This window comes from Dromaius novaehollandiae, chromosome 1, assembly GCF_036370855.1.
Source record: "Dromaius novaehollandiae isolate bDroNov1 chromosome 1, bDroNov1.hap1, whole genome shotgun sequence".
Lineage (NCBI taxonomy): Eukaryota > Metazoa > Chordata > Aves > Casuariiformes > Dromaiidae > Dromaius > Dromaius novaehollandiae.
This window is the reverse complement of record NC_088098.1, coordinates 57,585,866-57,598,563: the sequence shown is the minus strand read 5'-3', so window position 1 is coordinate 57,598,563 and position 12,698 is coordinate 57,585,866. Positions and strand designations below refer to the sequence as shown.

The 12,698-nt window shown below is 38.4% G+C and overlaps 2 protein-coding genes across 6 annotated transcripts in view; one reads left to right on the top strand and one right to left on the bottom strand.

Moving 5' to 3' along the window:
- Positions 1-2,438: 2,438 nt before the first annotated feature.
- NOPCHAP1 (NOP protein chaperone 1) lies at positions 2,439-8,795 on the top strand. Its single transcript, XM_026117892.2, has 4 exons — positions 2,439-2,636; positions 4,044-4,130; positions 5,902-6,038; positions 7,414-8,795. The coding sequence occupies exons 1-4, from the start codon at positions 2,567-2,569 to the stop codon at positions 7,594-7,596; spliced, it is 477 nt and encodes a 158-aa protein (XP_025973677.1). The 5' UTR covers positions 2,439-2,566; the 3' UTR covers positions 7,597-8,795.
- A 437-nt stretch (positions 8,796-9,232) lies between these two features.
- Positions 9,233-12,698, bottom strand: part of ALDH1L2 (aldehyde dehydrogenase 1 family member L2) — a 39,186-nt gene continuing 35,720 nt past the window's right edge. For all 5 annotated transcript variants that reach the window (XM_026117943.2, XM_064513516.1, XM_064513519.1 and 2 more), the window contains 3 exons: positions 12,402-12,507; positions 11,009-11,208; positions 9,233-9,974 (listed from right to left, as the gene is read on the bottom strand). In XM_026117943.2, the coding sequence (XP_025973728.2) occupies positions 9,919-9,974; positions 11,009-11,208; positions 12,402-12,507 (362 nt within the window). In that variant the 3' untranslated portion in view covers positions 9,233-9,918. The remainder of the gene's footprint in view (positions 9,975-11,008; positions 11,209-12,401; positions 12,508-12,698) is intronic.

Here is a 12,698-nt window from a genome sequence, read left to right as displayed (position 1 = left end):
TAAGCAAGTGCTTAAACTTCAGTCTGTGAATAACTCTCTTGAAACCAACTACATCAAATTAAATACATATCTAGTTAGTTGCAAAGACATAGCCTTGCTGGGCTTGTTTTGAGACATTTATTTCTTTATATTAATATTAAAGCATTTATATTTTTGCAGTTGAGAATGTGTTTTCAAAGCATTATTGCTAATATTATTCCTGTATTGTTGCTTTATACTTCAGAGCAGTGAGGATGCCTTAAGTGGAAAGTGAAAAGGAAGAAAGAGGGGGAAAAAAAGACGACCTGGATTTAATGATGGCAGACAGGCTGACAGCATCGTTTTTCCTTTCTATTGACAGAACAATAGACAGCATGGGCAAGTCACCAAGTATCTGTCATAAACTGTAGCTAAGTGCTGTGAATATGTGTAGAAAAGTGGAGAGTTAGGCATGGGAGAATGTATTTGCAGGACTGGGGCCAAAATAATCTGCACGACAGGAGTGAAATGTACGGCATCATCTCAAACTCTGAGTCAATACTACATTAAATGAATGAAGCAGTCCAAGCCATAGAGCTATTAATTCAGTGGCAAATGCTGCCTCAAGCCTGAATTTATTAGAAGATGGGCTAAGGGAGTTGTTGTCTCCCTACCCCAGTAACCATATATACCCATGCCTTGTGTATGCTTATATATTAGGTGCCAGGGATACATAGCTGGGCAACCTTCCAAATCAGATAAAGGTTTCATCTGCTGCTGTTGCCCATAGATTAGGAGACATGTTTGAGGCTGGGGAATAGCACCTAAGGGTGCCATTTCCGCCTTTCCTAATTGCTTGTTTGGTGATCTTGGGCAACTCATTTCTTCTGTCCATAGTACAGGTTCCTTCACAGTATTACGTCCCTCCCCCCACTGAATCACTTGATACCCATGGATGGAATATATTATTTGACATCCACACATTATTATTTTGGGCTGTGTGCAAATTCAAAAAGACTCATTTTTTGTGGCCTGACACAAAAAGACTCAACCCTCATGAGATCATGAGAGCTAGCAATGGAATTTTTCTTGGAGCCCGAAACTGTGGTGCACATTTGAGTGTAAGATGTGAACTTGATAGGAAATGCAGTCGTGGCAGAATCATGGAACACACCTGGATCTGCAGCTGCTGTGGGAAAGCAGCACAGGAGACTTCCCCTGCTTTGGCCAGCCTCTGTCAGGAGCAAAGCAGTTCAGTCTCCTGGTTTGCCTCCAGCACCTTTAAATTTGTTCATTCTCAGATACCGGTGTGTGTGTTTTTTACTTGTTTCTTATGCAGTGAGAGTACATAATCATTAGGAGTTGGGGGGGGAAGGTGTTTCATATTTCATCCTGGAGCAGTACTTACATGATTACTACATTTTCTCATTTTTGGCCTGGACTTTCCATCTCATCTCTTATGAACTATTCAGTTCTGTTTTTACAGTTTTCACATTGTCTCAACTGTAATAGATAGGAACAGAAATCGTAGAGCAAATCCTGAATAACAGGTTGGCCAATGCCAGCTAAGCTTGACAGTTATGTAAGTTTCTTTTCCAAGGAATAATTAAAGTTCCCTCAGGGTCTAAAATTTAATCTTAGGTGCATTTGTCAGATTCTGATAATGAAAATGGGAAAGGTTTCAAAAAAGCAGATACTTACCTAGCTGCCAGGCATTCAAATAAAATTATCCACTTGCCGAGTTTAATACTCACATTTTTTCTACAAGTGATTGATGTATTTTTCATGCCAAATCATTTCATAAAGATGAAAAAATATTTTTTCTTTGTAATGTGAATTGTTTTCCTTTCTATATTTTTAACCCTAGATTTACACGGACATAGGTGTTTGTATGTTACTGTAAGTTTTGTGTTTACCCTTGTGCTAGCCAAAGGTCATGTACGAAATAGAGAATTAATGTTGGTATTTTTTCCTGAATTTAGCTACTTCCTCCACAGAACGGTTTCATTTTTAGATGCTTAGCTCAGGGTTGCTTTAAATTCTGAATTTTTCACAATTTTGATGTACAAAGATACTCTATCGATTTTCCACCGTTCTACAAAGAGCGGATAAAAGCTGAGGATATGAATTGGAAAACAGTAGTTGTCCTAGGCTGCACAAATACTCATGTTGTCATGTATTTTGTTATATAAAAAGTAATGGTTAATTCCGCTGGGCGAAGTGCCGTGCTAACACGGCCGAGACGCAGATCTGACTGACGGGGCTGCCTCCACGATTTCATTTCCCCGTTACGTAAGGTGACACCACGCGGCAAGTTACTACCATACGAATCAGGATCCCTGGGGGTACACACAGGCGCCTCGCCCCATCTCCCGCTGAACTGCACGCGTAAACGGAAATAACCGGTATCTGCCGCGTGAGTTCGTGCGGCCGTTACCTAGAAGGACCCCCGCCCCCAGCCGGCGCGTGCGCGCCTCGCGCCGGGCCGCGCGCGGCGCGGATCAGCTGGGCGCCTCCGGACCTCCCGCCCTGCAGGCGCCGCTGCGGCGGCGGCGGCCGCGCGCGGAGCTCGCTTCCGGCTCGGGCGGCGCATGGCGCAGGACGGCGCATGGCGCAGGACGGCGGGGCGGCGGGGCCGGCCGCCTCCCGGGAGCTGCTGGCCGTGGGGCGCCGAGGAGGTGAGCGGCCCCGGTGGGAACGGCTGCGGGAGCGGGGTCGCCCCCGGGCAGCGGCGCAGCCGAGAGGCTGGGCCTGGCGAAGGCCGCGCCGGGCCTCTCGCCGCGGCGGCCGGCCCGCCCGGTTGTACGGGGCGAGCGGCGCTGCCCGGGGGCTCGGCCGCACCGCCCAGCGGGGCCAGGGCGGCGGGGAAGAGCGGTCCGTGGCGTAGGGGACGGAGGAAGGGCGGTTCAGGGCGTGGGGAGCCCGCGGGCTCGCCGGTCAGGGGATAGCCGTCCTCTGCCACGGCCCGGGGAGGCTTCTCAGGGCGCGCAACTACTAGCGCTGTTTCCTATTACATTACATTACATTTTGTTACATATCTCACATTTATTACTAACGTTTTCCTAGGCGCTGCTGATACAGTGCGGACTAAATACCCCCCGGAAATTAGTATCGACAGTCATAGGCGCATTTCTACCAGGAAAGAAATGTTAAAAAGAAATAGAGCTTCATTTTAGTTAATGTGGAATGACTGATGGCTGTCTTGGCAGTCATAAGAATTAACTTGTCTAATTAATGCACATTTTCAGTACATCATTTGGATTTTGTGAATCTTGAAAATATATTTAGCATCTCTGTTTGTGGCCTGCTTTCATTCATCACCACCACCATCATATATGCAAGAGAAGGGATTTTAATCAGTGTAACTCATGCACATTAGCTGTTTCCACAGTGCAACATCCTGTTACAAGGTGTTTTTCTATGTAGTATACCAGGGGACAGCAGACTGACTTCACCTAGCTATATGACTATCCTGACTTGAGTATTACAGGTAGTGCCTCTACCTGTTGGTATCTGTCATGGAGCAGACTTTTGATAACGACTTCAAAAATAGTGGATGTCTGTAAGAAATGACATGCTGGGTCAGACCAGTGATCTGTCTAGCCCAGTAGTCTTTCACCTGACAATTGCAATAGAAAATGGCAATTATGGAAAGCTTGTTAGCTTAAGCATTTTCTGCTGCCTATTCTTGTAATTGCCCAGGATCTGTAATTGTTGGGGTCGAGATGCTAGAGTGATTCCTGCCCAGTTGTTTGGTATCTGTTTATGGCTCTCTTGTCCATGAATTTGTGTAATTCTATTTTGAACCTGCTGGTCTGTCTGCTTTCACAACCTCCTGAGGTAGCAAGCTCTAGACATTCACTACATAAAGAAGTACTTTCATGAACCATCCCAAACAGAAGTCAAGAAACAGTACTTGCAGGAAAGGAGACTGGAATTCCTGGAGATAGAGATGGTTGAATCCTGATCTCTCTTAAGTTTGTTGTAGAAAGGTAAAAAAGTAGCAGCAAGGAAAGAAGTTCACACTGAAAATGTGACATTGATGGCTGACATAGGTAAACATTCAAATGCTTGTTTGTTTCCAGGACTGGAAGAAACATTGTTGATTAGTTCAAAATTTAGCAACAAGAAGGCCACAAATTTACAGACAGTTAGGATGCCAAGGAGTAATGGTAAGTATAACTTTGCTATTGGAACACAGTCAAGTACTATTTAACATATATATTTAACATAACTTACTCTAGCTTCAATAAATTTTCAGGTATTTCCTCGCATTTATAAAGGGGGAAGCTCTTGTGTTCTGTTTCTGTTGGTGTTAGGTCCTCCCTTGCAGTTGCATGATTAATGTGTAGGAGGTGCAGATGTGACTTCTGCAAAAAATCTAGATTTTGCGATGCTAGGCTTTATGGTTGTAAGTTTTAGGGACCTTGTTCTTACAGAAATACTCCCACTGTCTCCATATAGTCAATTACCTGGATTGTACCTTAAGTCATCATTTAGTCAGCTGCTTTCAAATTGATATAGGAGACACAGATCATTTTCGTAAGTTCATTTTTAACAAACGTGCTGTCAAAAATTATTAAGACAGATTATATAACCTTTCATTCATAATAAATTCATTTGAATGTATTAAGGCATTTTTTTAAACAAGCTATGTTCCTTTTTTCTTAGTCAACTCTACACATAGTTAACATTCTCTTCAATGTAACTCCATACATACCAGTGGTGTAGTAATTATGTTTCTTTGAAAACTGGGTATACCTATTTCTTCAGGACTTGTTCTCTTCATGAAAACATACCAAAGTTCTTCACTTGCAGATTGCTTTCTTCCAGTATAATCAGAGTTGTTGCTTTTTATTGATCAGGTCTTCTAATCTATCTTCAGAAGTAATTTGTCAGTATAGAATATTTGCTGCTATAAAAGCATTTTGGTAAAAATTTACATTGTCGAGTTACTGTATTTTTATTTGTGATTGAGCCGAGATTTAAAAATAATAGCAGAACAAATTACTCTGTAATATCAAGTTCTTCCTTGGATATAAGTCTTTAGGAAGGTGACAGTATTTCAAAGGTAGGTGCTACCTATTAGACTTCTGCGGAGCTTGTTCAGAATAGTACAGTTTTACTTCACGGGGAGTGAAAACTAGAGACTGAATCATCTGCCACGTGTAGGGGAAAGACTGTCTGAAGAAATTCTGGAAGCAGGTGAAGCTACTCTCTTCCTCCATGACAGGGGAATGGGTCTGATTCTCTTAATGACAGTGATTATCTTAAAATTGTTGGGAAGTCCCAGCAAGTTTAGAGAGAGATTTCTGCAGAGGATAAGTGCTTTATGCTTCAACCTAGAGCATGTCTCTTTCCCACCCTCTTAATTTCAGAGCCTGCTGTTGATACTGTATTACTTTCTTCTGTGTGGCAGCATGACACCTGTGACATTTATGCTGTAGCTAATTTTTCCATCTTCTTTCAGTCTATACTTTAAGAAGGAGGAAAGAAAGACATATTTCCATTGAGATAATACTGATTTTGAAATTTCTCAAGATGCCACTCAGTATGTTTTTAAAACAATGGATTTGCAAGCAAGTTTTCTTTAAACTAGCCACACTTTATTTTGAGAATCCAAATAGAATTGATAAGTGATTTCTTACTGAACCACGTTCTGACTAATAGATTCTGTATCATTCAGGAGTCTATGTCTTGGGAAATTGAATATTGTAATAAATCTCTTCTTTCTAAAAATCCTAAATATGGTAGACAGTTGGAAATTACAGTTGAAATGGAATCTGTTTTGATATTCAGATTTTTGTAGTATACGTGTATAAATTAACGTCTCTGTGTATATATGTGTGTATATGTAGATATAAACACACGTGTGTGTATATATTTACACATACACACACTTTTATATATGGTAATTCTATATTATAATTATTTCTATTGTAGTTTTGGACAGAGTACAGAGCTTTCTACCACAGATGGCACATGCAAATGATGAGCTAAGAAGAAAAATGGTAACAACACCAGGTCATCAGTTTGATATTGAAAATCTAGACAGTGCAACAGAAAAAGTCATAGAAATGGTAAGCGTGTACTATATTTTTGATCTCATAAAGTAAACTGAGATGAGGTTAGAGTAATTCTCTAACCTTAGAATTAACTAGTTTGATAGATAAGGCTAAGTCTTTACCATTTTAGTCTGAAATATGCAAATTGAAAGTCTAAGAGTAATAACTCACTTTCAGCTGTTTTTTGTAGGTATTTTTAGGCCTGGCTATAGGTCTTTGGCTACCAAAGTCATTAATGTCTTTAGGGTTTGTATTTGTCTATTTATTTATATTCACATCATTATTCCCTTTCGCTTAACTGGAATGCTGCAGCCATGTGCTCACTTAAGAAAATTACAAAATGAAATGGCTGTGATATGTGCATGTATCTAATCATATGGCTGGAAGATTGCCTGTCCTAGACAAGTGCCTTCTGGTCTGCAGACTTGCAAGAAAGAAGGCAGCCTGGGGTTGGTCTGTGAGCTGTTGGATTCAGAGTTCTTGCAGATTGTATCCAACCTTCATGCTGTAAGTTGTCCAGCACTAGTATTGATTGAAAGAATTCCAAATAGTGAGAAGAAAAAGCAGATCATGAAAATTATTTGTTTCAATATGCTCAAGTGGAATGAATAACTTGGACAGAGAAGATTTTTCATGTGATAGTGTCCGACAAGTGTCTTGGCTTTATAATAAATAAATAAGCCAAGAGACCCGGTGATTAATAGCATAATGCTATTTGCAGATCACTGAAGAAATTTACTAACATCTCAGTTCCTGTATGTTGCTTTGCAGCAGATGGGAAGTTTTTGAGGTGAAGATCATCAGTTTAAGAGAAATGTTTTCAGAGAGAAAAGAATACCTCAAAAATCATGGTACTGCAAATGGAAATACATAATCACTTTTGCTTTAAAAAATGTCATGGTGGTCGAGATGACTTGCTGTTTTGAAGTAGTTTTAGTACCAAGACTAATAGTGGATTATAAGATAAGAATTATATTAATAAATATTTATACAAACATATGTTTGTATATGTATCATGATCTCTTATGCATTAAATGGTTTGATTTGAATTCTTCACTGAAAATTACAGCTTTGATGCCCTTGCTCATCAATTTAAATATCTGATTTAGTTTATCTGAGTTCAGCTATGTACTCATTTCTCTGGTAATCATATAAAAATGCTCTTATATTTGCTATGGGCATAATAATTACATTTAAAAAAAACTGGAGTTGTGTTCATGATATTTTTTATAATCCCACAAGAACCCAAATGTCTTTCTAATCGTGGTTGTGGAGTTTTCTTATGGTGGTAGGGTTGTTTATCTGTTTGCTTTATGTTTTAATCAAATGATAGGTGCTATATTGAAATGTATAATATGTTAACTTAAGGTCTTTTTTTTTTTTCTTCCAGAATGTGGCTTTAGTTGAACTGAGTGGTTCTGATACGGATGAAGAGGTATCAGTCTCAGAAGATGACTCAGAATCTGAAGATGCCTGTACAACTGATGAAGTGACAATAGACAACATTAAGTTTCCTAAACAAAAGGGAGAAAAGGGCAAAATAGAAATTTTGGACAGCAAAGTGAATGAGTAAATCCATTTGTATTTTACTTTTTTTTGAATGAGTCATGCTTTCTGACTTTGAAGACTTGACCCTTAAACTGCCTTGTTTCCCAATGCGACGTCCACCAGGATCATGGGAAATGCTGTAGTTTATATGGTTGGGAATGCAATATCCACTTGGATGATTGTTTTTTTTATAGTTCTGAGGCGAGCTGCATCTCTGAAGAATTACTGTCTTATTCGTCAAATGACACAGAAATGAGCTTCACTGGGAAGTCCGACTAAGAAAGCAGCTGGAAGTGAGGCACTTAAGCAGGAAGGCATGCTGCAGAGCTAGTTAAGAAGTAGAATTCTTGGCCTGTTGCCTTGCTGAAAAAAGGTCTCTGTAGTGTGGTAGAAAGAGTTTTTGCCTAAAGGAGAGGGAAGAGATAACTAAAAGAGAAGCTTTGTTTTTTGTATTCATTGTCCTCTGAAGTGAAGTGTTATGTACATGTCTTCAATATTAAACATTCTCTTAAAGTACATTTGAGGTATGTCTACATTGCAGTCATGATAGTAACTGCTGTACATGAAAGCAGTGGCTGAGGTTATTTCAAGGTAAGGTAGCATGTGTAAGAACAACATTTTAACCAGCCGTGACTCAAGAGAAAGTTCAGCAAACTCTCTTGGGTTTCTTGGTCTGCACTGAGCTTTGTATAGGTAGATCTATAGATCTATCTATGCATAGATTGCTGCTAGTCCCTAAACTAGCTTGTATCAGCAATAATGTTTGTGGCTGTAGTGTAGATACCCTCAGAGCTTAAAGGGTCAAGTCTATCTCTGTGGTGTTGCAATTGCTTTAAACTTCACTTTTCATCTCCCACTTTCCCTGTCACATACTTTCATCCTCTCCATTTTGTTGACAGCTGTCCTTTCCAGAAGAATATAAAGACCTGTACTTAGATTAGTTTGACACAACTGTGGAATCATAGTCAGTGAAAGTATGTGTCCTTCATACTTACCTCAGATTGATAAAAAGCAATGATTTGGACTGTTTATTTACCTTAAAGATCATTTTGCATTTCAGAAGTATCTGTGGTGCTCCTGGATATCATCATTTGTTTCTCAAAGGAACTTTGTATTTTCTACACCATTAAAATAAAATTTTCTATACTGTATTTGCTCAAATTTTAAACTTCAAACATTGTGACTTGAAACCTGCAATTAATTAAACCATTATTTGGAATCTCACACTTAAATCTTGAATTTTCTTTAAAGATCTATTTACGGAGTATTTGGGATAGGAAATAAGGATTGTAGTCTTCCTTTCACAATACGGATTCTTAAAAACAGGAGGAGGGCACGGTTCACTGGGATTATCTGATTAAATCACAAAATATTTTGGAGGAGAGGAAGGATGGAAAGCAAGGACTGCTATTTTTGATGGCAGATCAGATCAAGCTTTGGGTGGAGTTGTACTCTTAAAAAGAGCAAGCAGTTTTAAGTAGACTTAGTTTGTTAGATAGGGTCTTGATCTGTATGGAAAGCTTCTATTCAAATTGGAAACAAGTTTGAAGGCCACTATCTTAACTCAGTGATTTTTACAAGAGATTTTTCCAGAGATTAGAAAAAATGAAAGTAGGAAATATGAATAAGCATTCTATATAAAACAGTGATAACAGTCCATGTGCACAGACACAAAAAGTGATTTTAATCTGTTAATGTAACCACCTTTCAAATTGCAGGCAGATCACACGTTCTGTATCAACAAAAAGATAGAAAATATTTTCAGTAATTTTAGCTTGATATGCATAGTTTAACACCAGTGTTGAACTCTGTATGTACTATACAAAGATCATAGTAAGTGCACTTTCTTGCATTTATTTACTTCTTATGGCACGAAGGTTTTCTGTACTGCTGAAGAATCACCAGAGCAGAATGTTTGATTGCTACTGTAAAACTTGAACCAGTTTTTAGCAAAAATGACATAATATATTTTAGTTCAACTTTGAGAAAAGCCTTATGATTAAAGATTTAAAATGATTATGTAAATAATATGTTCATGCAAATATAAAAGTAGGCATGTGAGAACACATTCTTCAGTTGTACTAAAAAAAAAAAAAAGCCCACTTTCTTTTTCCTGCTTGTGCTAATAACTGTTACTGTTGCTGGATAATTTAAATAACTTCCGATTAATGGTCAAATGTTTTCATCTTTCAGTGAGACTAAAATCTGGACCTGATTTATATAAATTTGTGCATGGATTGGGTGTATTTGTTTGTTAGTTTTACCACTTTGGACAGCATATCCTGGGCTTCATGGAGTCCATAAGACTACAACTCAGCCAGTTTACTTTCCAAGTGAGACAGTTGCTTTAATATTCCACAGTGACAGCTTTGGTTCTGAGATATTCATGAAGAGCTTCTTCACCTGTAAGAGCACAATATTAACCAATTAGAATAGCAGCTAAATGAGAGAATGTTGTCAACCTTTAGCCCTATTACAAAAATTCACAACACTAGCCAACACTTTGAGTCCTTAAGGAAAAATGACAAACTGATTAATTTACCCTCCTGCTGAGATCTACAGAACTGGTTTGACAAGGAAGGGCCAAAGCCAACAAATGTGGGGAAAAAAAAAGGAGCTGGAATTTAAAAATGTGTGGGATTAAACAGCAGCAATTTCTAGATGGTCGTTGTGGCTCATAGTGGAATTTGAAGGAGTTTGATTTGCCTAGAATAGGTTACATCTCTAGGTATAGATTCTGTGTGAAGACTCTTAATTATTTTTCTTTTTTTTTCCCCTGATAATATTAATAATTATGGTTTCAGGAAATGTTTGATACTTGTTATAGATTCCAAAGGGAAAATCTCTTGTGTCACAACGAAAAAACTTCTCTTGAACTTTTCTTTGCTATGGGGCTTGATCTGTATAGACTTGTAAAGCTTCTTTGACAGACTAGATCTGGCTTTTTTTAAACTGTTTTCTGAAAGAAACAAGTTTTATGCAGTCTTGCTCTGGGCCCCATGGCAATTTTTTATCACATTTTAAGGCATAATAAAGAAAAGAATTTCCCATGTTCTTACAAGAGATGTAAGTTAGTGTTCTTTCTGAGGGAAAGGAAAGGAGACTCTGGCCCATACCTTCGTTGCTTGACAGCAGCTGGTAGCTTGTACACAGCTCTGGACAAGCTGTAATTTGACCACTTCAAGAGAAATTGGAAAGGAATATTCTGTGTGCCATCAAGGTATTTAGGAAATGTACGGGAAAGGGTGAGCTGGAGGTACTGAGGCAGGAATTCTGTAGGGATGGGAGCAGAGAGGAACTAGCTCACTGCAATTGGAGGAACATAGGAGATGCAGGGCACATACCCATAGCTCAGATTTACTAGCTGTGCTGTTCACAGGGAAACTTTTTTTTTTCATTGATTTGGACTGTCTGATGAAAAACGGGGGACAACTTACCTAAATCTTTTCCAAAGCCAGATTGTTTAAATCCACCAAATGGTGCAGCGACATCGGTTTTGTTGTACGTGTTAATAAAAACTGTTCCAGCTTCTAGCTTTTCACTTATATAGAGAGCTTTGCTTATGTCTCTCGTGAAAACTCCGGAAGCTAAACCATATTCTGTGGAATTTGCCCTTCTTAGCACTCCATCAACATCTCTATGGGGGGAAAGAATTGATTTAATTGCTGGTAGGTAAAATACACAGGTGTTAACAACCTTCCACTGTCAATTTCAATTTCATACTTTTTCTTTCCAGTTCGCTTCTTAAACCACATCATTTAGTAAGTACTAATGTGTGCATCAATCCATCAGATTTATGGAAATTCATACCATTGCTTCAAACTTGTAAAGTTTATAAGTTTACATTTCAATGGTTAAGATTTACACTGAGAAATGTCGAAAGAAAAGTTGCATCATGCATACCATCTTCGTGCAGCTGCAGTACAAGATGGGGAATAGAGCAACACAAAAATACTTGTAAAGCAGAGCTATGCAGCAGATTATGAATCGGTTTGCTAAAAACTGGCCCCACTTTACAAGTTAGTGCAGAATAAATGCTGAAACTAAGGCTTCTATTGTGACGCATCTTTTCAGGCCATGTCTAGAGTGCTATTTTCTTTATGTATTTCAGCTCCATACAGCTTCAAAATCCACAGTAATTTAAAAAATCAAAACACTTAATATAGTCTCTTATTACTAATATAGTTGCTTATCATACATAATTTATAGATGTGAAGGGTTGTCTATGTGGTCAGTCCTTAACTGCATTTTCAAACTGCAGAAAAATGAAATCTGGTGGAAATAGTTATATGACATTTATATATAGATTTTTTTATTTAATCTGTGCGTAAAATTAATTCCTATGATTTGGAATGAAAGCCATTAAAACTGGCAGTCTACAAAATATATAGAGCGATTTTCATCTATAACAGTAATGTGCCAGTGTTATATAATGCACAACAATGTTATGCAGTCCTTTGCGACAATGAGAAGAATAAGCAATTCCATTGGAAAAATACATGTTTTGTAATTTGATCAGGCTATTGCAATAATCACGTCACCTTCAGTAATAAGACTCAATATTCAATGAAATGTTTCTAAGAGGTGGCATTTAGGGTTGCATAGTATCCCCTACTGCACTGCTATAGCATTGATTTTGTGTTGACATGGAGAAGGATGTCCCCCAAAGTGTGTTTACTTAAGATTTAGCTGGAAAAAAATCTAAGGATTCAGCCTGGTCTTACAAGATTTAACAAAATCATACTACTGGACACTCTGATAATATTATTTTTACATTTTGAGTGAAAATGAGAAAATAATGTTTCTAATAGTAACCAGAAGAGAACATACCCATTTTTAAATTTAGAAATTACCATCACAGGACCAAAGGATTCTTCCTGGGCAATATACATATGGTCTTCAACATCTGTGAATACTGTGGGTTCCATGAAGAAACCTAAACAGAGGATAGGGCATCATTTGAGCACGGACAAAATACTTCTTGGTTTGTATTGTCTAGGCCATCTCTTTTCCATACTTTGAGGTGAGCCCAAGTCATAGGCATGTTGAGACTTGAAACAGAATACTAAGATTGATATGAAGTAATACGTATGAATGGCAATGCATGTGTGTGAGCACTAAAGAAGC

What these genes read in the sequence shown, in the direction of transcription:
- NOPCHAP1 (XM_026117892.2), top strand. Translation starts at nt 2,567, where the DNA reads ATGGCGCAGGACGGCGGGGCGGCGGGGCCGGCCGCCTCCCGGGAGCTG. An exon ending in GGCCGTGGGGCGCCGAGGAG is followed by an intron (nt 2,637 to 4,043) that starts GTGAGCGGCCCC and finishes GTTTGTTTCCAG; the next exon opens with GACTGGAAGAAACATTGTTG. An exon ending in TAGGATGCCAAGGAGTAATG is followed by an intron (nt 4,131 to 5,901) that starts GTAAGTATAACT and finishes TTTCTATTGTAG; the next exon opens with TTTTGGACAGAGTACAGAGC.